The sequence below is a fragment of the Heterocephalus glaber genome, unplaced genomic scaffold, assembly GCF_053883595.1.
Source record: "Heterocephalus glaber isolate CG9 unplaced genomic scaffold, H.glaber_assembly_v1.0 deba00001140, whole genome shotgun sequence".
In the NCBI taxonomy this organism is placed as follows: domain Eukaryota; kingdom Metazoa; phylum Chordata; class Mammalia; order Rodentia; family Bathyergidae; genus Heterocephalus; species Heterocephalus glaber.
In genome coordinates this window covers 2,488,005-2,514,812 of record NW_028258200.1, presented here as the reverse complement: position 1 = coordinate 2,514,812, position 26,808 = coordinate 2,488,005, and the positions used below count along the sequence as shown (strand labels likewise).

General features: G+C 44.5%; 1 protein-coding gene across 1 annotated transcript in view; it reads left to right on the top strand.

The window, feature by feature from the left end:
• The first annotated feature begins 14,889 nt into the window (after nucleotides 1-14,889).
• Nucleotides 14,890-26,808, top strand: part of Ireb2 (iron responsive element binding protein 2) — a 52,965-nt gene continuing 41,046 nt past the window's right edge. Inside the window, exons 1-2 of the mRNA NM_001310260.1 lie at nucleotides 14,890-15,009; nucleotides 16,293-16,382. Of these exons, the coding sequence (NP_001297189.1) occupies nucleotides 14,991-15,009; nucleotides 16,293-16,382 (109 nt within the window). The 5' untranslated portion in view covers nucleotides 14,890-14,990. The remainder of the gene's footprint in view (nucleotides 15,010-16,292; nucleotides 16,383-26,808) is intronic.

The following is a 26,808-nucleotide window of genomic DNA, read 5'->3' as shown; positions in this document are numbered from 1 at the left end:
CAGGTGTGATGCAGTGGTTCTCAACTGAACTAATGTCAGCAATGTCCAGAGACACTTCTGGTGGTTACACCTGTGTCACATGTGCTATTGGTATCTGGGGAGTGAGGTTGGGGACACTGCTAAATATCTACAATGCACAGGACAGCCCCCCAACTGAGATGATCCGCCCCAAATGTCAATAGGGCTGAGGTTGAGATCCCAGGGCTGCAGGCTAGCTGTGTCATTTCAGGAGAGTTACTTCCCCTCCCTGTACACTTCAGCTTTTTATCTGGAAAAGGAGTATAATAATTATTTCTACCCCATACAGTTGTATTTATTTTGTTGATTTATTTAGCCAAGCATGGTGGTCCACACCTATAATTCCAGATACTCAGAAGACTAAGGCAGGGTTGCAAGTTCAAAGCCAGCCTGAGCAATTTAGTGAAACTCTGTTTCAAATAAAATGAAAATTGAACAGAAAGAGGTTGGGGTGTAGCAGTGTAGCTCAATGTTGGAGCACTTGCCTGGCATGCATGAAGCCCTGGGTTCAATCCCTAGTCTCACAAAAATGAAAACTTATATAAAGCATTTATACTATTAAAGAATATTATGTAAGTGTAACATGAATAATAGTACAGTGTTAGTAACTCTGCCATGAAGAATAAGAATAATGAGTGCCCTAATCCTTTGAGTAAGCCATTCACAAACTTCAAAGCTTCAATTATTACTGGTTATGAATCCTCGCAATATTTACACAATACACTTCACAACTGACCTTAACACCATAACATCATGTTTTATTGATTCTGAAATGCACATCTTTTTCACATTTTGCTGTCTTTGAACTCAGGAAGCCTCTTACAATTATGGTTGCCATGGGGCCATATGTAAAATTTGGGAATGGCCATCCGTGATTTGAGGAGGAAACCTGGAGACGATAAGGAAGATCCTTTCTGAGAAACGGAATCACTCGCTTTGTTGATGACTTGAAGGACAATATTATGTGGAAAATATGGTTATCTGTGATACTGACTAAAAAAGTGATTCCATGGGAGGATTGCCACTTCAAGGCCAGCCTGGGCAATGTGATAAGACTCCATCTTAGAAACAAGAGTGATTCGGAAGGGCGGCTCCCTTCCGAAATTCATTTTGCTTACATTTTCTTTTTATATATGTTGTTATGGTTTGTGTTTAGATGTCCCCCCAAAGCCTCATGTAGATGAGGTGGGACTTTCTTTTTCAGAGGTAATTGAACTTGGAATGTGTGATGCAGGAATTAGGGGCATGTGATTACTAAACCACTCCATGTGAGTGATTAGTTTGGCACTGCCATAATCCCAGTAGTCAAAATAAAAGGGGCAGAAAGATGCTGTTAAACTCTCTTGTTGCCTTTGCTACCTTGTGCATGCCACATTGTTTCTGCTCTGCCATGCCTGTTTGTCACCCCTGCCTTGGAGTCAGCAGATTATGGACCGAAACCTCTACAAACTGTAAGCCAAACAAACCCCTTCCCCTCTAACTTTAGATATTGGGTATTTTGTCTCAGCAATGAGAGAAAAGTAACTAATACTTTTGTACATTTTACTTTTTTTTTTTTTGGTACCAGAGATCGAATTTAGGATCTTGCACTTACGAGGCAGATGCGGTGCCACTGAACTAAATCCCTGGCCCTGTATATTACATTTTGACATATTGTCAAACATGGATGTCTGCATAAGCACTTTTATAGATATGTGATAACACGCCTAATGTAACTGGTAAGGTGGCCTTTTTTTTAATGGTACATAAACAACAGTGCTTCTTACAACAGAAGACATTGTATTTGATGCGCTATGTGAAACAATCATTTCACACCATTCGTGCGTTTCTTAGAATGAGCTAATCACCTGCTGTGTATTACCTCCTCTAATCATCTCAACAGCCCTATCGTGCACGCACTACGATTGTTCAGACTTTGCTGGGGAACAGACAGGGCCTCGGAGAAGTGAAGTAAATTTCCCAAAGGCAACAGCTGATTTGCAGAGCTGGAACTCAAACCCAGTTTATTGGAGCTGCAAAGCCTTGGTTTTCCACTTTTGCACCAGGTTTAGGAGTACTGTACAATCAAAGCCTATGTCCTTTGGTCTGGACAGGGTGAGGAGAGGAGTAGGGGTAGAGGGAGCAACTTAGGGCCCAGAAGTCATGACAAAAGTGGTTGAGACCCTGGCCAGCAATGTGGGGGCCTAGTCTTTCCTCACCACTGCCTCCCCCATCCTTGGACTCCCCAGCACAGCTCACTCACCCAGTCCAGCCATGTAGGCTGATCAGAACCGTGAGCCACATGGGTGTCATATTTGAGAGACTGCTGTCCCTGGCTTCCCTAAGGAAATAAAGTCCACATGCTGGGACAGCTGAGAGCCACCTAAAAGGATGGAAATATTTTATAAGCTTTGGGGATGAAATGTGTTCCCAGACTGGAATGCAACCTTGGAATTTCTAACCTACCGCCTTCACAGGAGAGTTCTGTCTGCAGAGTCCACAAAACCGGAGCCAAACAATTGCTTTAGCAACACATCCAAGGGTAATGTGTGCAACGGCATTGTCAATGTGCAAATAATAAAGGCCCGATTAAATTAGGAGGCCTGGCAACTGTATCCCATTACAGTTACCCCAGTGTCATTAACACTTCAGTACAAACCGCCAGCAGCAGGGCCTTCCCAAGTCTCTGCTTGTGGGTCGGTGGGTAAAGAGGATGGCATGCCTTGGGCTGTGGGGAGGGGATCAACAGGCCTCTCAGAGCCCATGTGACCTTGGGCAAGTCACCTGCATGTCTATGTGTCCTCGGCCTCCTTTCAAATGTGCACCCCAGTTTCTAGAGCTAAACAAGAACTCTGGTTTCCTCTCTCCATACCCCTGGGAAATATGGTTCTCATTCTTGTCATCTTTCCGGGCCTCAGAGCCAATGCTTGTGCTGGATTTCTCTCAACAAGGGATAACTACTCCCACCTGCCCCATGGTTCATTCTCAGGACAAGGGGGGGCCCTCCTGCTGGCTGGCCCTGCATGTGTCGGCCACATGCTTGAGATAGGGTCTCAGAGGGGTCTACGACGTCTGGGGTTACTTCCTGCCCCGTACCCCACCCAGTTCACAAATGCTGACAACTCCAGCCTTCCTCACGTGGTGCTCTGGCAAGAGAAAGGGGTTTTCTTCAGTGACTCACTGCAGGTCCTCACAGGGACTGCCAGTGCCTCAACCTTAGACCCCTGGCCTCCTTTGAGAAGTAAATGTCTACTGTTCAAGCCACCTAGGTTATGATGTTTTCTTATAGAAGCCTGAAACGACTGAGACACCATCTTTGTCCCCTCATCCTTTCCTGGCCCCTTCTGGTTGGGACAATACATCCCACATTGTACCCCAGTCACATGAAGAGCAAACTTCAGACAGCAGGGCCCCAGGAGTTCACTCTGCCCTCTTTCCTTCTTTCTTCCTTCCCCCACTCCTCTCTGCCCTAGCTCTGGATGCCTGGTGCTTGAGTTACCTTGATACCTGCCTCAGACGCCAGATTTGTGCTTCCTACCCCCCTCCTCACCCCTACTTGGATCTTCAGAAAGGTCTTGTCTCCTCCTGGGGGCCAGCTCTCCCCTTCACCTGATTGTGAAGCCTCCCCAACCTCACACCTTAGGGACGTGTCTGTACTGTTCACATCAATAGCAATGCGCTGGGGTGTGTTGTTGTTTTGTTTTGTGTGTGCATTTGTTTGTTTTTGCCATACTGGGATCTAACCCAGGGCCTCATGCATGCTAGACAGGCACTCTACCAATGGGCTGTACCCCTGGCCCAAAAGTGCACTTTAAAAAAATAGTTTTAAATTTTAAAATCATTACAGACTTGCCAGGCATGGTGGTGCACACTTGTAATCCTAGCACTCTGGGAGGCTGAGGCAGGAGGATTACAAGTTCAAGTCCAGCCCAGGCAATTTAGCAAGACTCTGTCTCAAAATTTAAAATAATAAAATAATAAAATGGGACTCTAGCTCAGTGCAAAGGACCTGGGTTCAATCCCCAGTAACACAAAATAAGAATAATGATAATAATAAAATAAGTATAGGCTCACAGAAAGTTGCAAAGTGAATACAGAGAGGACCTATGCGCCTCTGCCCAGGCCTGAGGGAGGAAATTCATACACTGGCAGAACACTTTGTTAACATGTGTTTGCTGTGCCTATCTGTGCAAGAAGCCCCAGAAGCACCTGCCTGCCCACACACACACTGTCCTTGTCTGATCCACCTGGCCCCAGACACACCCGGTCCCCCACTTCCTCTGCCAGGACTTGTTCGTCTTGATTTTGCTCAGAAATTATCTGAATAGCTAGAGACTCAGGCAGCTGAGCTGAGTCGAGCTGTGGAAGGGCAAGAGCCCCAGTCAAGATCCAGAGGAGCAGGTGCCTGGAGCTGATGCCAGTGGAGAGAATGGGCCCGTGCTGGCTGCGTTCTGCTCCTCCGGTCCCTCACCACCCCTCTGGGAAGCATTTTTACATCACTGGGAAGGAGTGGCCCTTTTTCCTCTGCCCAGCCACCTCTCTTCCCAGCCACGCTGTAGTTCCCTGGGGTCAAGTTCTCTGTCTTTGTCACTCCATGGTATTTATTCAAAGAGGGGAACTAAGAAGTACTGTAAGTACGTAAGTCCTGCCTCCTGAGGCTGCTTTTTTTTAAGCCAAATTCTTTGATGTTCATACATAACCAAAATGAGGACAAAATGACTCTTTTCTGTTCATTTTTTTACCCCTTTTAACGAGAGTGTCAAAACAATACACGGATCCGGCTTTTGAAATCACTGACAAAGCTTTTAAGGAGCCCATGAACTTGCAAATAATAGCTACAGAAGGTTCTGATTAGCACGGTATGAAAAAGTCACTTGACCTGTGAGTACTCTCCTTTAAAGAGCTGGGTAGGTAATGAGACTGGCCACCTGCCTAGTGCCCTGGGTCGGGCACTCACTAATGAGACAGGTGGCAGCAAGGTGCTGAACCCCTTGGATGAAGCAGGAAAATTTCTTGTACAAACCTATAATGAAGGCTCCAGGCACAGGTCCCGTTGCATCCAGACTCCCCCTGGTGACCAATTTAGCACACCGGATAAAATGCTATTGGATTAATTGGTTCCTGCAGCCTCTCAGCAGCCTGGGAGCTGCAGATGCGCCTCGGCTGCTGAATCCTCAGTGGGAAGCGTGAGTGGCGTCACCCTCTCCTCCACCTGAGGCCCACTCGCTAGAAACAACCCAGGTTTCAGGTCAGAGTGGAGAAGGCTTCGGTGTAAACAGAGTCAAAGGCTGGAAGAGGCATCTCAGGGAGCTGTGAGCTCCCTGTCACCAAGCCAACTCTGTTGGTCAGGGTTCTTGATTGGTAGACATCTCAATCTACTTCAGTTAACTGTAACAGAAACGAGTTTAAGCCAAGTGCAGTGGCACATGTTTATAATCCCAGCTACTTAGGAGGCTGAGGCAGGAGGGTTGCAAATTCACAGCCAGCCTATGCAACTTAGTGTGACCCTGTCTCAAAATAAAAAGGGCAGGAATGTAGCTCAGTAGTACAGAACTTGCATACCATGTTCGAGGCCCTGGGTTCTGTCGCACACACATACCCTTGACAGAAATGATTTTGAAATAGGTTGGTGTTCAGCATTCATTCACTTTCTTTTCATGTGTCTTCCTCGACTGAAGAGCAAAAAGCTCAGCTCTATTTTCCAGACTCCTGGGCACAGATCCTTCATGTGACTGAGGTTTAATGCTAGGAAGGAGAGGATGAGGTGGAGCTGTGTGTAGTGCAGCAGAGCAAATTGCAGCAGCAGCAGCAGCAGCAACAACAGAAGCAGCTTGGTGTTGGACTACAGTAGTGTCTGTTTGGTTTGGACCTTCAGTGACACCCAGAGGCCATGTGTAGGAGGCCTGGTCCTCAGAATGGGGCCATAGGAGGTGGAGGACCTGCAGGAGCCAGGACCTTATGGGAGGAGGTGAGGTCCCGGGCTGCACCCAGCAGGGGTGCTGGACTCGATATCTCTCATCCCAGACCGAGGGTGAGCAGTTCTCCACCATGCACTCCTCACCACAGGGCTGCCTCACTGTGGGCCACAGGCAGCAAGGCCAGTGCCTCCCTCCTGCATGGCCCTGCCTGGTCTGATATGGCCTGTCCCTGGGATGAAAGGCCCAGATAATGCCATCGTCCAGGTGGAGAGAGAGGCTGTACCCGAAGGTGTAGGAGACTGGAGAGACTTTGGGGAAGCCACAGTCTGAGGTGGTGGGTGTTGAGTGGTGGATATGAATGGCCGAAGAGGGTGGGTGGCTTCTCTCATGGGAGATGAACAGGATTTCTCATGCCAAAGGGGAAGCTGGGGCCTGTTAGATAAGTTGGTGGATAACACAGGAAACCCAGGCAGGTGAGGCATCAACAACAGTGGAGGGGCTGGGGATTTAGCTCAGTGGCTCCTCCACCTGCCTTGCAAGCGGAAGGTCCCAAGTTCGATCCCCAGTACCAACCCCCGCCCCCCAAAACCAAAAACAAACAAACAAAAACCAACAGTGGAAACTGGCAACCCAGAGCCAGGTGCCAGTGAGCTCAGATGTCAGGAGAGAGTTTGGACTTTGGCCTTGTGTGCATGGTCCAGAGGCTTTGGACAGGAAAGCGACCATAATACAAGTAGCTGCCCTTGGAAACCCAGCTGGGCAGGGTGCAGATGAGGCCAGTCAGGAGCCTGGGTGATCTAAACCCAATGAGGTGTGAACAGGAGAAGGAGGTGCTATGCTCTGAATGGAGGCCCCTGGGACCCAAGTACATATTAACTCCTTCCATGTCACCCTGGAACACTAGGTCCCAGATCCTCTCTGGTCAGCTCCTCCCAGATCCTCTCTGATGTCAGGATCAAGTCACCACATGCTCAGAAACAACATTTCTGCTTTTTATTGGTTTGAGTTTTGGTTTTGTTTGTTTTGTTTCTGTTTTCTTTTGGGGACAGAATCACTCTATGTTGCCCAGATTAGTCTCAAACTCGTGCATTCAAGGATCCCCCCATTTCAGCATCCCAAGTAGCTAGGATTACAGGTGAGCGCCACCATGCCCAGCACTCAGCAAGACACAGCTTCCTACCTGAGCAACACACAAAGGCAAGAGGAAGCATGAGGCCTTGTGACATCTGGCCCAAGAGGGAGAGGTCTTGCTTAGGGCTGCAGGGCTCCCAGCTGCAGGACCTGAGGCATCTCAGCTGCCTGGCTTCTGCTTTTGCTGTGTTTGAATGATTTCCACTATGGTGCTGCCTAGGGCATATTTCCCTCACCCAGGGAAATCTCCATTCGGAACATTGAAGTGTTTGCTGAGCTAACATCACCAAGGCTGATGGGGCCAGAATCATAGCGATGTCTTTGCCTCTGGTGTCCTGCACTCCTCTCTCTTGAAGCTTGCTGTGGGCACTTTGGTATGTGCATTTATCCAACAAATGTTCACAGAACACCCACCCTGCACCAGTCCCAGGCCCAGGAGGTACAGCAGTGAGTGGAGCAACCAAGTCCTTGCCTCACAGAGCCCACAATCCAGCAGAAAACAGATAACAAGGAGTTCAGCATAGAGCACATTAGATGTCACAGAGAGGAACAGCACAGAATGACATGTGTGAGGAGGCTGGGGCGCCACACATGTGAGTGTCACCCAGCAGGGCGGATCAGGCAGAGACCCAGGGCAAAGGCGTAAGGCCATGCGGGAGCCTGGGCAGAGGCTCCAGGCAGAGGGATGCAGGTGCATGGCCTGGAGAACAGAGAACAGACTGCGCTTGATGTGTCGCAGAACTGTAGAGAGACACAGCAAGGCCAGATGGGGACAGGAACTGAGAGGAAGGGGCAGAATGTGCAGGTCTGGGCCCTTGGGTTTACACTGAGTGGGACGGGGACCACTAGAGTGGAGCTGTAAGTGAGAGTGACGGGAGCTGGCTTCCACTCCAACAGAATCTCAGGACAGAGACAGCAGTGGCTGAGACCAGGCTGACATGGCTCTTTTTTTTTTTTAAGATGGGATCTTGTTATGTTACCCAGCCTGATCTCAAATCAGTAGACTCAAGGGATCCTCCAGTCTCAGTCGCCCAAGTGCTAGAACTGCAGGTGTGGGCCACGGGGCCGGCCTTCAGGACTAATACCACCAGGGAAAGAGTGGAAGACTATAGGAGACAGACCCAGGGTACCTGGAAAGGCAGATTTTAATCTTTGGGTTCAGGTGAATGGCCACCAAAGCCCACGCTGGAGGAATAAAGTTCAGCTCAAGCATAAGCCCAGCCCCAGCTCTGAAGGCTATTCTGAAAGAAGAGTCACTGCCATGCCAGGGCCTTCAACTGAGCTCCATCCCCAGCCATTTTTATGTTTTATTTTGAGACAAGGTATCACTAAATTACTGTTTCCCAAGCTGGGGTCAAACTTTTGATCCTCCTGCTTCAGCATCCCAGAGTGCCAGGATTACAGGTGTGCTCCTCTAACCTCAGCTACTGCCATGTTTTGAGTGGGGTCAGTCTCATTTTTAATAAGTATCCACCTAGCCGATAGGATGGCTGCTCTGAGAAGGCCGCTTGCTTGTCTTAAATATAAAACAACAATGACAAAAACTTCTTTATTGTCACACTAAAGGCTATATATTGTTCCTCCTGTTTCATCACCTGCTGCTGTTGGGGTGGGACTCTGTCCTTGTCCTGTCTTATGTCTCTCAAAGGGACAGTGCCTGGTGCTGCTGCCTCCCAGAGCCCACCGTGCTAACAGCAGCCTGCACCTGACCCCTGCTGCTGCCTGGCATTTTCTGGGCACACACCTTGGGCCTGCAGTGCAGCAGAGAGCAGCCCTCAGGAGCTGGAAGGTAGGTGCCAGCCAGGGGGTCAGCTTGGGCCAGATGATCGGAGCAGAGGCCTGCACTCCCAGGAGAGATGTTGGCCTGGGCCAAGATCCAGTTCCTGTTCCTGCTCCTGCCATGTCAGCGTCCCTCACTCTGGGATAGCAGCAGGGTACAAGCTGAAAAGATGGCCCTGAACTACTGAGCCCCCTGGTCTGACAACTCAGTGTCTAGGAAGTTTGTAAATCAAATGAAGCATGGCTCTCAAATCACTCCATGAGTCTTCCAAGTTCCTGCACCCTCCTCTCTCTCTCCCGGAACACCCTCGCTCCAGGGACTGGGGCACAGTCCCCTGCCCATCTGGGAACCCTCTGCCTGTGTGCCCATTTTCTCTTCTTATAAAGGCACCAGTTACTGGATGAGGACTGACCTCATCCTAACTCCAAATCATGTTATATATACAGATCCTGGGGAGTTAGGACTTCAATAGATAAATTTTGGGGGACACAATTAATCCATAACAGTATTTTTGAAATGTATGTTCCTATGTCATTTTACCAATGATAATTCTGTCTTTTCCCTTTGAAGAGGAATAGGGACTTTTCTACTTATTTTATCTTAACACATTTCCAAGGACAATATTCGGTACTGTAAGCCTCCAGCAACTTTTTTGACCATCGGCTGGCAATAGACAGATATTTCAGTCAGTTTCTAAAATCTTTTAATATGTTGTTTACTCTTATTGGTGAAGAGAGAAGACCCTTTACCTTCATTCCTCTTGACTAAATAGGCAGAAGATAGTTACCTGCTCAGGGTATACAAAGGTTCCCTTTGATTTCACTGCCAAGGGCTGGCAGCCTGGTGCTCTTTTCTTCCCCAGGATTAAACTTAGCAGTGGCTTCAGTGAGTCACAGCATGACAGGCATTTTCATTTATCATGATTTTTACTAGTACGTGTATGCAGTATGTAATGACTACATTCATCATGGAGGGTTAGTACATGGAAGGGGATGTAAAACAATTTTGTTTTTTTTAATTTTATTTTTTGTACTGGGGATCAAACTCAGGACCTTGTGCTTGCAAGGTGGGTGAGGCACCACTGAGCTAAATCCCTAGCCCCATGATTTTGATTTTTAAGGACGCCATATTTGTTTTGGAACTATCCGTAGCTAAACAGGCTTTCTCTGGGTAGAGCTAAAACACATCTTGGCTGAACATGGAAGCCCTTGAGGCTTAGCTACTGAGACGTTGGTCAAACTAAGATTTTTGAAGGCCACTGGAGATTCCAGCCTCACTCCCCAAAATACCTGAGACCATGTCTAACCATAGAGTTGTAGGTGGGTACACAGGACACTAGAGTCCTGTGGACCTGGATTAAAAACCTTGCTCTAGTGGGTCGAGGATTTAGCTCAGTGGTTCTGCCGCCTGCCTCGAAAGCACAAAGTCCTGAGTTCGATCCCCAGTACAAAACAAAAAACAAAAAACCTTGCTCTAGTTATAGGCTAACAGACGACCTAATTAACAAAATGGAGCTATATGAAATCAGGTGCCTTCTAATATGATGCACTAAAAGAACACATTCTTATGTAGCATTTTTGCCAAAAATGCATAAATTTAATCATAAAGAAACAATCTTGTAAGCCCAAATTAAAGGACATGATGCACACAAAAAAATGGCCAATATGCTTCAAAATTATCAGTGCCAGCCAAGTGTGCTGATTTTTGCTTGTAATCCTGGCTACTTGGTAGACCGAGGCAGGAGGACCGCATGTTTGAGGCCAGCTTAGGCAATTTAGCAAGACCCTATTTCAAAATAAAAAGGGCTGGGGTGTAGCTCAGTGGTAGAGCCCTTGCTTAGCATGGGTGAAGCTCTGGGTTCAATCCTCAGTACTCAAAAAAGTCATTAACACCAAGGAACTGTTCCATCTAAATGCAATGTTGATCCTGAGCTGGGAAAAAAGTTTCTAGAAAAAACAATACTGGAACTATTAACAAAATTTGAATACAAGATTATAAATTATATCAATGTTTGATTATAGATTATTTCTATGAATTCAAATTCATAAAATTTGAATAAAACTTGAATTATATTATATCAATGTTAGATTTCCTGAATTAGATCATTGTACTGTGGTTATGGGAAAGTCTGTCCTTGCTGTCAGGAGATATATGGTGAAGTATTTAGGGCTTCTAGGTCATAATCTCTCATATGTAGTCTGAAGTGATTCAGGAAAAAAATTAGAACAAGACATAATGTGGACCTTATTATGCTATAAGTAATGTATATAGAGATTATTAAAGCAAATGTGGCAAAATGTTAACGGTAAATAAATCTAGGTGAAATGTGTAAGAAAGATTATGAGCTGGGCATTGTGGCTGTAATCCCAGCACTCAGGAGGCTGAGGCAGGGGGATCTCAAGTTCCAGCCCAGCTCAGGCAATTTAGCACCTTAGTGAAACCCTATTTCAAAATAAATAATATAAAATCATGAAAGGGCTAGGAAATAGCTCATTGTGAAGGCCCTGGTTTCAATCTCAGTAAACACACACACACACACACACACACACACACACACACACACACACATCATGATTTTCTTGCAATTTTTCTATATTTTAAAATTTTTTTCCAAAATAGAAAGTTTAATTTTTAAAAAGCACACAAACCAGCCTGGACATGGACCAGGATACTGATCTAAACAGTTGCTAAAATCTCACTGGAGCCAGGATTGGTGGTGCATGTCTGTAATCCCAGCACTCAGGAGGCTGAGGCAGGAGGATTGTGTGAGTTAGAGGCCAGCCTGGGCTACTTGTATGTGAGTTCAAGACCAGCTTGAAGCAGATGGTGAGACCCTGTCTCAAAACACCAAAAAAAAAAAAAAAGGCTCAACAAATTTACAATAAAATAGAAAACCAAATCATATTTTAAAAATCTCATTGGAGTACTAAAAACTACATAACTAGGAAAAAATGTATTGTGAAAACTACCATATGATTCTATTTGCATTGGATTCTTGTCCATTTCAATGGACAAGAGATTGATAGTCGGGGGATGGTAAAGAGTGAGGAAGTGGCAGCCTAGGAAGAAAGTAGTTTATTGGTTATAAAAGGGTAACATTCAGGAATCTTGGAAATGTTTCACATCTTCCTATGTTGATCATGGAAATCTATACATGTAATCTATACATGTACCTTGTGTACACACACTATATAAGAGTGTGTGTAAAACTGCTAAACTCTAAAGCAGAAGGATTATGTCAATGTCAATTTTCTCATTTGGATAGTGTACCATTTACATAGTGGAAGACTGGGTGAAGCATATACAGAGCTCTACTATTTAATACACCTGCATGCAAATCTGCATTTATCGCAAAATAAATAGGTAAAACATGGGTGAATTTTATTCACCATTGTAGAAAATCACGTGAATAATTACAACACTTCCAATATTTGAGTCAACACATTTTCATTAGTCTCCATGTGAGCTGGTTTATGTGCTGGTATATATTTTATACATGTACATTTATTATATATGTGCATGCTATATTTTATGTATTTAGTGTTGATTTTGAAATGTTAAATAAAGTGTTGACCATTTTAGGTTGAATATTATCTTGTATCCTGTAAAACCACTCATTCAGGACAAGTAGATGCAAGCATCTGATTATTCCAATTATGCCATCTAATATGGACCTTCTGTTAATATTTTCTAATAAATTACTTTCCTTTTAGGACATTAAGTAGATTTTTTTGTTATGTGAAGATTATATTACCTGTGAGTTTCCTAGCAAGACAGTAAAGGAGACATTACAAAATTTTCTTAAAGAAGGGATATTGGTTTGACAGAGTAGAGAACCATAAGTAATTTCCGGCCAGTAAGAGATGTGCTGAAAATCTCTGGGAAAATATTTTCTTCTCTGGTAAAGAGAGAAGTGTCGGGCATCCTTTTCCCTTCTGCTTTTAGAAGTTGTAGGATGACATTCTGCTGCAATCATCTTGCCACCATGAGGCAGAAGGTGTGGGGAACAAGAACTAACTGCTAAGGAGCACAGGTCAAAATGAGGAACGAGTCTGAGTCTTTTATGACATGGTTCATTTTTCACACTGACTCTGGATCTGCCTACTATGGACTTTGGTACATGAGTTAATTACAGATCCCTGTTGTTTAAGCCATCGTTAATTGGTATTCTCTTGTACACAACTGAGATACGGGAAATGGAGTAACTGGGCAATTATAACCAAGGGTAATAAAGCGCTTCATAGCAGAGCTCTGGCTCCCTCTCTCTCCCCTCCCACAATGCTCCTGAATTCTCTGCCTCCAAAACCAGGAGAGGGGCACAGAGCTGAGGGGTGGGTGAGGCAGGCAGTGTGTGGTTATCCAGGGACCACAGAGTGGGCAGCCGTGACAGCCAGGGCTCTGGCTCAGAAGTTTCAAATGACTGTATTTAGATTTGTTTTCTAAAACCGAGCGATAAATCCTAACAAGGGCAACAAACAAAACAAAACAAACTACAAAAATCTCTTCTAAAAAAGAATAATGAAGTGCTTTACTAAAATATAGGATGCTAGGGAAGCATTTCATCACATTCCCTACCCAGAACTGGGGCTTGGTCAGAGATTTCCTAAAGGAAATAATACATGGACTGGGACCTGGAAAATGAAGAGAGATTACTCTGAAAGTGTATGAAAAAACAGAAAAGTAGATACTCTAGAGGCGAGTCATTCCACCTCAAAGTTCAGTGTGTAAGGGAATAAACCAGATCATGAAAGTCTAAATTAGACATGTGAACTTGTGCACCCATTTCAAATGAGTTGAAATCCTGAGTCAGTCACTTGGTAGGTGAATTGGGTAAGTCATTTAACTCGGCTGGGTTTTAGTTTGTAGTCATGAACACAGAGATCATGAAGAGTACTCATGTCCTAAGAGCCCCCATTCCCCCAGTCTTGCTCCTTGTACTGGGGATTGAACCCATGGGCACTCTACCAGAGATATATCCTCAGCCCTTTTTCTTGCGGGGGGGGGGGGTGCTCCCTAAGTTGCCCAGGCTGGCCTTGAACTTCCAATCCTACAGGCGTCTAATATGCGCCATCGCCCTGACTTTATAATCGTTTTGAGATTAAGAGTAGTTTAGACCTGTAAAGTAGCAAGGGGAATCTCTACAAAGACTAATAGAAGAAACTGGGTTTGGGGTTGGCAGAGTGGGTCAATGACTAAAGGAAAGGATTCAAAGAAAATGTGTTGGTCTCTGGCTTGGGTGGCCGGATGCATGGCAATGCCATTCACTGATACAGGCAATACCAGAGAAATCGGCATTTTGAGGGAATCGTTGCATCTGGGATGCCTGCGGGATGTCGCACGTGTCCGATAGAATTGGGACAGACACCTGTGGGCTTAGGCTGCGGAGTCAAAGGAGTGGATTAGAAAAGTCAACCAAGAGATGAATGTGAGGTCAGTCGACCTAGATCGAAGGCATTTCTGGGGTGAAACTAAGACTGGAGGGTGGCAGAGGGGAGAAGGCATAGATGGGAAGGCAGGGCCTGGAAGCTGTGTCGGAGGAGTGGAAAAACAGTACGATTAGCTGCTCCCGAGGTGAGGCTGAAGCTGCAGGATGCGTGGAAATCCAACTCCTCCGACCCTGAGCCCAGTGCGTCAGTTCCGGATCGGGCCGCCATGTCTTGTGCGGCTACCCAGGCGTCCCTGGCCACTTTAGCGTAAGGGGAAGCGGTTCTTCTTAAGCTGTTTTCCTAGTAGTTCCAGTTCTGGCCCCTGCTCCCAAGGACACCCTGCAGGAAGCCATAGAAGGCTAGACCGCGAAACCTCAATGAAATACTCGGGGCGGCAACGAAGCATCTTTTATAGACCCGAGCTAGGGAAACCAAGGCGGCCATCTCCCGCAACCCCGTCCCCTCTCGCGAGGATAGCAGCCAACATTAGAGAAGTCGCCTACAGGGTAGCTCCGCCCCGTCTCTTTCTTTGTCTCCAGACTTCCAGATCTCGCGGGAGTCAGGCGGCAAATCCCGCGACTTCAGGCCCGGGCCCTGTCGCGGCTCTCGCGGTGTTTGCGCGAGACTGCTTCCTGTCTTCCTCCCTCGCCATTCCGCCTGCCTTCCTTCCCTCACCCTGGCCCGGCCTCCCCTCCTTCCCGCCGCCCCCTCCCCGCAGGGATAATATGGTCTCCGGCGATGGACGCCCCAGGTGCAGGTCAGTTTCGCCGCCGACGTGGGTCTGGCCGCTGGGCACGCTCGCTGTCGGCGACTGGCGTCTCCTCCGGCCTGGAGTCGCTGGCGGCCCGGGCCTGCGAAAGCTAGGCCTCCCGACCCCCATCCCGTGGGCCCTAATGCGGCCGTGCGCCTGGCTGCTGATGGGGCCTGCACCTTCGGCTCCAGCCGCCGCCCAACTCGGTGGTCTCAGGGCCCGGCTCGGCGATCCCAGGCCTGGAAGTAGCCCCAGATCTTCCCCTCCCCACTCTCGATTTGAGAGGGGGCCAGGCCTGACTGTCTCAGCCTCCCCCAGCTCTGGCTTTACCTGGTGTCCGGTCCCAAGCCCCTCCCTCCCTCCGGTCCTGGAGGCGGAATGGCGGGGCGGGGGGGGGGGGAGGCGTAGAGGCCGAACATTGCTCAGCCGGCTCCTCACAGTCTACTGCTGCGGTCGTCCCCCCACCCACTGGTCTCCTACCGCAAGGAAAAACAGCCATTCTGAAGTTGACGGCCTAACAGCGTTGAGGGTCCTGTCCCCACCCCACCACCACCACCACCACCACAGTGAATCCACAAAAGACCTGAAAGACACTTTGCAACCTCCAGGCTGCCTCCCGCACCTTTTCCCCCAGAACCTTAGGGGTTGGGAATATACAAACTGGACCCCCAGGTCTCTGACGCTATCTTCCCTACAAGAGTGTAAAACCAGGACCTGTTACCTAAGGAGAATATGCGAAGTTGTTCCATTTTGTCTTTAGTCTTAAAGCCTGTTAAGATCTTACCTGAGAGGTTTTTTATTTTGTTTTTTGTTGAATGTGCTGTAGAAAATTATTTTTAAAAATCAGTTCCTCTGACATAATTGTGCACTCACCCTCCCCTGTGTGTACTTTATGCAACTTTCAGGACTTCTTTCTAGAGCATGCCTATCCATTGTTTAAAATCATTCTTTTGTCTCTTCCAGGTTTTCTTGAACACATTTTAGGAGTGAATAATCTTAACCAGTTTTTCTTCATAAGAGTCATAGGTTAGAACAATACTATTCAGTTTGGTGAGCATTAGCCACATTCGACGTTAATTAAAATTAAATATAGTTAAAAATTAAATTCCTGGAGCCACATTTCAAGCGATCAGGAGCCACATGTAACTAATAAATACCTTATTGGAGAGTGTCGATATAGAACATTCCCACCATGCAGATTCTCCTGGGCCGAGCTGGTTTCCAGGTGTTTTCCCTTTGCGTAAGATGCTTTATTGCTGTTTTTAATGAAAATATAATTTGTTTTTCAGGATATGCCTTTGAGTACCTTATTGAAACATTAAATGACAGTTCACATAAGAAGTTCTTCAATATACCTAAACTTGGAGGCACCAAGTATGGTAATGTTGTTTTGCCTTTTCTTGGGTTTGCTTAGTTTTAGTAAGTAAATTGCATTTGTCAAGCTGAGCTGAAGAGATTTAAACTTTATTTTTCCCATGTTGAAACAGGTACATATACACATATCTCTGCCATTTTGAAAACTATTGGGCCAATCTTTTTGTTTCTGGAAGATGTGAGCCTGTACCTTATTTGTCATTTGAAAATCTAAGTTGATTATTTTTCTCCAAAGAAACTAATGGCAATTTTAAAAAGAAAGCCTGATTATTGATACTCTATAGCAATTAAATGTGTTCTTATTTTTTCAAGTGAACTGTATCTATAGCTGTTCTTTTTGCCATCTTTTGAATAGGAATCTTCGACTGGAGCCCACTGCTTTGAGTTGTTCTCTGGTGCTAGGTATAAACTAGCACTTTGGGTAGACATTAGCACATTCCAGATCAGGATCAAACCTTTCACTATGGCTTCAGATTCTGCTTCCCAGATTGCAGGCTTTTTTTTGAGACAGGGTTTCACTGTGTAGTTCAGGCTGGCCTTGAACTCACTGTTTATCCCAGGTAGACCTCAAACTCACAGCAATCCTCCTGCCTCAGCCTCCCGAATGCTGGGATTACAGGCGTGTTGCCACCATGCTCAACTCTACTGTGGTCTCAGAAGAATAAACTTGGCTAACCTCTGGGGCGGTGGTAGTGAACCCTGTGTATTTGTTTTTCTTTTAAGACAAAAGACATTAATGGATGATTGTTTTTTCTTAACTAAAACCTCAGTATTCAGGTTTACTTACAGTGTTAGAACTTTGCAATAAATAAGTGGATTTTGAGATCACTGTTCTAGGGTATTGGATGGAAGTCTTGATTTTATTGACAGTTAAGTAATTTTCTCAACCAGACCTATGGTGGGAAATACCTCTTTGAGAAAGTGATTACTTTTTGCAAACTTTTCAGTGAACACTACATGCAGACATAAATGACAGGGGCCTATCACAGTGTTTTGGAAGGAGCTTTTCTTTAACTTTGCATTTAAGTGTCATTATGTTGTTTTCGCTTTATTTTTTGCAGAGTTTTCAGTGAATACTACATGTAAACATAAAAGACCAAGGCTATCACAATTTTTTGGAAGCTTTTCTTTAGCCAAGTATTTGCTTTTGTTTTTGGTACTGGGGATCAAACTCAGGACCTTGCACTTGTGGGGCTGGCAGCAGAACTACTGAGCTAAATCCCTGGCCCTCTAGTCAAGTATTTCATTGTCTTTAGAGTTGTTTTCCCTATTATTTAACTTAGGATTATGATTTTTTTTTCTTTAGTTTTTTTTGTTTGGTTTTTTGAGACAGGGTCCAGCTGTGTAGTTCAGGCTGGCCTCGAACCCACTAGCTAGCTCAGGCTGGCCTCAAACTCAAAGTGAAGGCTGGGATAACAGGCAAGCATACCACTCCCAGCTTTTTCTGTAGATTTTGATGAATGAATACATACTCTAAACTGCCAAGTGCAGAGTTGGATTGGTTTGGGTTTGGGTTTGGGTGTGGGTGTGGGTGTGGGTGTGGGTGTAGGTGTGTTTGCACATGCATGCTTGGCTTGTGAGGTGATTTAGATATTTTGGCATATCTTAGAAGATCCCTGCCTCAGAATTAGGACATAGACATGAGAGCAATAACCTTTACCTTATGTATTTAGTTGCAGTAATTTGTATTGATATGTTAACAGAGGTGGTTTTGTTAGTGTCTTGTCTTTACGTTTTATCTCTTTACTGATAATGAGTTTGCATTAGTTTTGGAAAAGCTAAATTGGTTGTGTACAAGAAAGATCTTTTTATTTCCCTTTACTTTCTAAAATAGCTAGTGATTCTATCCTGGAAGTGTTAATATTTTATAGCTTAATAAATTAAAAGAGCATGTACGAGGATGCGTTTAAAATTGAGTTCAATACTTTCTATGGATAATTTGTGGAAATGTGCATACTTGAAGATGACCTGTATTTCCCAAACACAGAGAATCAAAACAACAGTAAAGTGCATTGAAAGGGAATGATGAATAATACAAACATTAAATGAGATACATAACATAATTCCACAGTTACCAAGATCTTTATAACAATGATAAATGTAATAATAGAATGATTATAAATATTAGTGCCTTCAAACACAAATTTAATTTTTATTTCTGTGGGATCAGTACCCCAGTTTTTTTATAGAGTGATTTCTATGAGAAGTTAGTCAATAGTCACTTAAGTAATTTCTGAGTAATATCTTGGAATAAAATTTGAAAGAATTTAAAAGAAAACATCTTGGGTAGAAAGTATTTTGCTTATTTAGCATTTGAACAAAAAATCCTTACTGAATATTTAGACGGACCAAATTGAGTGGTTTCACAGACATGTGCTTTTGAGACTGGTCATGGGTCCCCATGACCACTGTCTTCCATTAAGAATCACGGCTGCATGGGGCTGGGGATTTAGCTCAGTGGTTCTGCCACCTGCCTCGCAAGCACAAGGACCAGAGTTCAATCCCCGGTACCAAAAGAAAAAAAAAAAAGTAAGAATCACGGCTGCAGAGAGTAGCTGTGATGAAGGTGATACATTCTACCCCTTGTGTGTGCTGGGGAGGAAAGGTAGTGGACAACTGCTGTGCTGAGCTCTGTTATCAGGAATTCCTACAGCTACATGGAACTGAAAACCTAACAAATAGGGTGCAGTGACCTAACAAATAGAGTTTTCTTTTTCTAATATAACAAAAACGGTGGAGATGGGCAGGCTAGGACTGGTACCCATCTCAGCAGAGGTCTAGGCTTTTTCTTCCTTTCTGTTTTGCTCGCATTGTTTTATTTGCAGAAGAGCTGCTGCACCTCCAGACCTTATGTCCAAGTTCTCTACAGCTACAAGGGCAAAACAGGAAGAAAAGCCCTCCCTGGGGGCTTTTGCCTCTTTGGCCAGAATGTCAGTGACCACTCTTAGCTTCCAGAAGGCTGAGCCAGGGAGTGGTTTAGCTTTACAGCTTTTACAGTAAGGAAAAGAAGTGAAGAAGAGGTTGAGTGTGAGCCAGTGTAGATATCAGCCTCATTAACCTAATACCCTTTCTTATTCGGTCTCTAAGCAGAGTGCGATACATACTACTTGGTTTCTGCTTTTTTACTGCCAACTCTGGCTAGAGTCAAACGTTTGTTCTAGAGAGTACCTGTTATAGGGCAATAGATAAAAAGCCTCAGGCTCCCTTGTTTTTTCATTCTTGACTGCTTGCTTGCTTAACCACAGTACCCAGCCTGGACAACTTACATTGTTATGAGAAATTCAAAATATAAATAAAAGAGTAAAATAAAGAGGTAGGAAAATAGAAGATACAAGAATAGGGCTGGAGGTGTAGTTCAGTGTAAGGGCTGTAGGTGCAGTTCTCAATACTGCCAAAAAAAGTCACAAAAAGACAACATCACAGACAGTGCAGAAAGTCTCACTTTTATATGTATATACAAATATAAATGTGTTACTTTTAAAGAAAATACAACATATTTTGTAACAATATAGCATGAACATCTTTCTAGATCACTAAATACAAGTATGCCTTACTATCTGAATCTATTTGGTTTCTGAGTCAAGGAGCATGAGTTCCGATTGAAAGAAATTACCTGTGCTTTTCTTCCAATGGCTGTATACTATTGCTAGCATAGATACATCATGCTTAAGTTAACAGAGCTTAGAATATCAAGGATGTTACCAACTTTTCTCTATTTAATATAATAAATAAGCCTGTTATGTTAGTGCTGGGGGTGGAACCCAGGGCCTCATGTATACCAGGCAAACTTTCTACCACTGAGCTATATCCCCAGCCTTTGATATTTAATTTTTTGTGCAAGCGTATGTAGAGTTATTACATGTGCTGTTCCTTGTACCTCATCACACTTATTTTTATACTTTTACTATGTACTGCCATTTTTTATGCTGGACTATAAGGAACAAACATTTAAGTAAAAGAGTTGTTGCAGTTTCTAGACATCCAAAGACAGTGGAAGAAAACATAGGCCTCATTTTGAATACCGCCCAATGTGATTGTTGCTGACCATTCTCCTTATATGGTGACCAGCTTACCTGTCAGTTAAGATCATACGTCTAGGGGGCCGGGGATTTAGCTCAGTGGTTCCAGTGCCTACCTTGCAAGCGCAAGGTCCCGAGTTCGATCCCTGGTACCAAAAAAAAAAAAAGATCATACGTCTAGGTAATTTTTTCACCTGTTGTTTTAACCTGATCTGACTAGACTTGTCAAATATCTATTGCTGAACCAGTTCTCTTGCTGGAAGAGACACAAGTCCCATGTTTTCTAATCTCTCTTCCTTATGCTCTGGAAAGGGCTATAGGCTGGGTAAGCAATGAAATGAAACAATTTGCCTGTAATGTGTACATGTCATATGTAACTTTCTAAGGCTTGTCTTTACCTGACAGATTCCAAGTACTATGTACAACCATGCGTTCAGAACCCAGCACATTTTGTCCAAGGGCCTCTTGGTTTCAGCTCTGCATTTTACTGCCAATTTCTGCTCTAGTTTAGGTTGTTGGCCTGCAAGGTAACTAACTAGCTCAAGTGAAAAGGGATTTATAGTGATGATACAGAGTTCCCAGCTCAGTGAAATATCCATGTCTCAAGGAAAGAGGCAGTATGTCAGTGTTGAAGTTGTTATAGTTTTTCTCTCTAGGGACTTAGGGTTTCTGGCCCCTGCTTCTGCAGCTGCCTCTCCCTGCTCACTTTGTACCTGGCTCCAGATGAGAACCTCACACCCCAGCCTAGCACCTTCCGCACTTTTTTTTTTTGAGGTACTGGGGTTTGAACCTTTGCACTGAGCTACATCCCCAGCCCTTTCTTATTTTGAAACAGTCTCTAAGTTGTCTGGGCTAGGCTTGAACTTGAAATCCTCCTGCCTCAGTTTCCCAGAGTGCTGGGATTATAGAGAGCCACCACCATCCCCAGCAGTCATCACAGTTCTAGTTACATGGGCATGAGTTAATCCTGTCGCCAGGTGTGACACAGCTGCCTGCACTTTTCTCCAGGCCCTTTGCCTTAAGCAGGATTTTTAAGTGCACCTGGGAGCCACTTGACCTGGTTCTTGCCCTAGTCCCCAGCCTTTCTTCCTAGTATGGACTCTAATGTTATTGCTACTCTTTAGGGCTTTGGGCAAGTAGAGTATGGGTGACTCTGGGCTTTTGAGTATTTCTCCTTTAGTATAGTGTTTCTCTGGATTTAGTTCTTCAGAGCCTGCCCACTAGCAGTGGTTAATACTGGTATTCCGGTACCAGTGAGTGACTTTATCCTCTTAAGTGAGGAAAGTGAGAATACTCCCTACCCCCATACCACTCTGTTCCCAGCTTAATAATGGCAGTTCTAAAACTGGTAGGATTTAGCATTTACTACATCCAGTTCTGTGACTTCTGTTATTCACTTGGCCAGTGTCCCCTTCCTAAGTTTCACTGGCTACCATGTGGTGGAAGAGAAACATGAACAAAAATCTCTGATTTCAAAGCCTTTTATTTGTAGAAACCTGTTAGGCCAGTGGCTGCAGACTTGTGCTTACAGGAGCCAGAGAGGCATAGACAGGTGAAACACCCTGGTTGGAATTGTAGTCACAGGAGAGCTCATACCTTGTAGCAGCGGATGCTACTAAGTTCGGACAGAAGTATGAGACTAGTATTGTACAATTTTCTGATACTTATCTTGAAAAGCCAGAAATTTAGATTTTTAACTTGAAAAATCTCTGGTTTTTAATGTTGGCAATTAAATTTTAAAACTTCAGAGCAAAAACATGTTTGCAGCCTGTTGTCTGTGACCTCTATGCTGAGAGAGCCCCCCTATTGACTAATCTAGTAGCGCTATGTAGCCTTCAATAGCAGAGTCTGCAGCCCTGGGAGTGTAGGCCTTTTGTCAGCTGTGCCCATGAAATAGCATACTTCATCTTTCAGAGCCTGAACCAACCATAGGATTTTCCACTGAAGTATTGATCAGAAAGTATCTGTTATTAACTCATTTCAGAAGTGTAATAAATCGTCATACTCTCCCAAGTTTAAGTTACCAGCTCCTCATTTCTATATGTCTTTTTGGTTACCTATCCTTAAAGAGTTAGCTTTCTGGAAATTGCAGATTAGAAGAAAGAGAATAAGGCAGTCCATTTTTCTATTTGGGTCTCTCAAGGACGCTGTTTAATTTGTTCAACTAATGTTTATTGAGTAGTCATGTATTTGTGGCAGATAAGAGATGGCTATGATAGCATCTTTGTGTGAAAAGAGCACAGTTTGGTCATGGGGACATACATGTATGAGGTACTGTTAGTACTTCACTGTGTTGTAGCAGGAGCTAGAAACTACCGAGTACAGAGTTTAAACAGGAAGTATTAACTATGATAAAAATAATTTTTAAGATTGAAGGAAACTGTAGGGCTAAGGGAAAATGCCCAAGAAAGGACGAACTTGGAATGGTTTAAGCCTTGTTCCTCTTTTTAGATAGCCAAGAGATCTGTTGCTTTTAGCAGGTGGTAGTGGTCTGGAGATCCTACCAGTAGGCCACCCTTGGAGTGCCAGCTGGAGATGAGGCCTTCAGCACCTAGTGGTATGGGCATGTGTTAGGATCATGGGGGCTCAAGCTCAGTGTGTGACCCTCCAGGCAGCTTGTAGGGGAAGTCCAATCATTGGTGGCGGAGGAGCCATCTGGGCAGGAGTGTCTTAGTCCAGGCATTGGCGTGGGCAGGAGGCCTTGAGACCTTGTAGCACATGGTGTGTCCATATTTGGAGGATCTGTACAACTCCCTGAGCTCCTACTTCTCAAAGACCAATGAGTGTAGTGACCAGACAGTGGTAGAATGAGGGAATGACAGATGAGCTTCTTTTTGAGAACCTGTCTGTTATATACTCACATTTGAAGAGCCAGTTTGTTGTTATTTGAAGTGAAAACAAGTGTTCTTTGGGGAAAGTAGCTAGTTTAGCTCGCAACTTAAAACCAAAACACTTTTTTTTCAAGCAGTCATTGTACTTTGATACTGAGCAGAAGGGCTATACTTTTTCATCACATAGAATATTAAAATATGACCTAAGCAGCTGAGATTAAATACAATCAACAGTTTTTCTGCTTCAGGGACATTCTTCAGTGAAGCTGGAATTTTGGATAAGCAGCTTGAGTCCTCTAGGCTTTTGGAGATGTGGAATTAAGCTTGCTAAAAGACAAACCAACACTACTGCAGAACCCTGCAGTAGGTTCCAGTCTCTTGCCCAGTGTATGTTGCAGGGTTGAAAAAAGACTCAAAGACAGAATTAAAGAAAAAAGTAGGGAGCCAAGATGGCCCTTACTGAGGAACCAGCAAAGGCCCTGCTCAGTCCAAGCCATTGATTTTTCTTGGTAATCAGATTGGGGTAAAGGGGAACTATGTGCGAGGATGTACAGCTGTACAGTTGCCATGGATACTAATCCAGGCAAGACTTGTAAAGGAAAAGACAAAGCATTCTCAAATTAGGAACAAAATAGACAAAATACAGGGTTGTAATGAACCCTGTCCTTCTAGTTAAGAAGGGTTTAGTTGTGGGAATGAAATTTGGGTATGAGTTACTCAGACCTCGGTTACTATATTAGCTCATATTGAGCCCCACAACTTCACAGGCCATTTCTCGGGTCTCTGCTGTGGCTGTTAGTGGGAAAGTCATGCTAACCTACGTGTTCTGAGTCACATAAGCTTTAGTCAGACTCACTTCTTAAAATGAGCCAATTGCAGGGTTAACTTTTTACAGCCTGCATACTTACAGCCTGCTTTGGGCATAATCAGTAAGATGGTCCCCCACAAACACTCTGTCCACTCAGAAACATCTACCAGCCTTCTCTCCACTGTCCACTCTACTACTGCAAAGCTGCCTATAGGATACTTTTAAGAATTGGATGAGATGATTGATGCAAAGCACCCGTGTACTCACTCTTTGGTAGGCCCTTGAATAACTGCAGGTATTACTGCTCAAAAAGTCCAGTCACTGCTTAACAAAGTTATCTCTCAGCTTCAGTAGGTCAGGAATTGTGGAATAACTAACTTGAGTCCTTCTGGCTTGAGTTTTTTAGGTTATATAGCCAAGTGTTGGTTGGGGCTCAGCTGTCCTAAAATCTATTGACAGTAAGGCCCTGCCCCTGCTCACAGTGGCAGGCTGGTGGTGCATGGTTGTGGGGAGGCCTCAGTCCTCATCACATAGCTTTTCCTCCACATTCTTAACTGCTTCATAGTAGGGGCTGTGGCTCCTCTGGAGCGAGTCATCCAAGAAGGCTGGAGCTGCAGGATTTTATGTTCTAGCCTGGAAGGTGCACAGTGTCGTCTCTGCCACATTTGAATTCAGAGCAGATTGCACAGGAGGGAGTGGTTATTGATTATTGGTACCACATTGCGGATGGCTACCACAGGGTGAAATAAGAAAATTTGGTTTTGCTTGTGTATTTGTCTGCATCTCTCCTTGCAGTAGGCATCTTACTGTGATTATGAATTTAGATAAATTTGTAGTAGTGTGTTTTTGCTGGTTGTTTGTTTCTTTTTATAAAGATAGGGTCTTGATGTGTAGCCCAGACTGGCCTGGAGTTTGTGATCCTCCTGCCTCAGCCTCAAGGTGCTGAGATTAGAGGCATTCGCCACCATGCCTGGCTTGATGCTCGCTTGCACACACATGGGCACGCGTGTTTCTCTCTCTCTCTCTCACTCTCTCTCTCTCTCTCTCTCTCTCTCTCTCTCTCTCTCTCTCATGCCCGGCTTGATGCCATCTATCTTTATCTATCTACCTTCTCTTCTCTTCTTTTCTTTTCTTTTCTTTTCTTTTCTTTTCTTTTCTTTTCTTTTCTTTTCTATTCTTTTCTTTCACAAGGTCTCACTGTGTAGTTCAGACTGGCCTTCAACTCACTGTGTACCTCAGGCTGGCCTCAAACTCACAGCATTCCTCCAGCCTCAGTCTCTTTGAGTACTGGGATTACAGGCATGCACCACCATGCCTGGCTTGATGCCTCTTCTTAATGAAAAATGTTCAGTTAACGTTTGTGATTAGTTTTCTTCATAGCATTCTTACTTGATAATTGCTTTTTAATCTTCAAATGATGACAGTTAAAATTCCTATCAGTGCCAGGTGGTGGTGCACGCCTGTAGTCCCAGGACTCTGAGAGGCTGAGGCAGGTAGTTTCCAAATTTGAGCCCAGCCTGGGCAATTTAGACCCTGTCTCAAAATAAAAAGAGCTGGGAATATAGCTCAGTGTAAAGGCCCTGGATTCAGTCTTCAGTCCTGTAAAAAACAAAACCCTACCAAGATTATAACATAACATCCCCTTATCTTCCCCTGTGTCTGTGCCACAGAGAATTTTGGGGTTTTTTCTTTTTTTTTTTTTTGGTACCAGGGATTGAACTTGGAACCTTGTGCTTGCAAGGCAGGCAGTGGAACCACTGAGCTAAATTCCCAGCCCTGCAGAGAATTTTCAGTTCTCTTGGCTGTTTCTGCTAATTTCCTCCCTGTTACTTAGTTTCACTTACATTGCTATTTCTTGATATTTTTTTTTCAATTTTAAACTTTAGTAATTTTCCATTGTGGAAAATGAGGATTTGATGTTTCTCTTCTACATATACATGTGCCTGTTAACCATTGTGTATGTTAACCAATTTTCAGCCTGTCCATGTAGTACATGAGAGTTTTCACATTCCCTACACAACTTTGCGTTTTTCCTGCAATTGATGATTGTCCTTTTTGTTTACTTGGTTTTCCATGTCCTTATCAATGATTCATCTCCAGTCTCTGCTCCTCCTAGTGTAGTCAGGTTATCTGTCAGTTGTGTTTTCCCCTTTCTGGCAGCATCCTCTCTAGATTTCACCTTCCACCTGGTTTGAGACTAGTTCACTGTGGTGTGCAGAGCTGCTGTCCTTAGAGTCAGTCTGTCTCTTTGTCTCCCCACTCTCATTGAGACTATTTCCTAGATTCCATGGTTTCCTAACTTTACTCTTGTTCTATAGAGCATATCTTCCAGAAGCTTTCTAAGAAAGGTTCCTGGGAAGTAAATTTCTGAGATTTTTACCTGATTATTTGGTAGTTTGCTTGTGGATATGCTTCTAGGCTGGAAACTAATTTCACTTGAAACTGTGAAGGTATTGCTTGCTGTCTTCCAGTGTCTCACACTTCCCCTGGAAGGTCTGGGCAGGCCTGACTCCTAGGCTCTGGTCTGGGTTCCTTCCCGGATGTAGACATTTGAATTCCAGCTTTCTCTATTCTCTCTGCCTAGTCCAGTAACAGTCATCCGTGCATTTTCTGTTTTCCAAAATTGTGTTGGTTTTGCTTCTTCCTCTTTGTTCTTTTGGGTTTACATTATTGCTATTTCTTAACTGTTACCTTAGTGCAGTGATGGTGAACCTTTTAGAGACCGAGTGCCAAACTGTAGCCCAAACCTACTTGTTCATCACAAAGTGCCAAC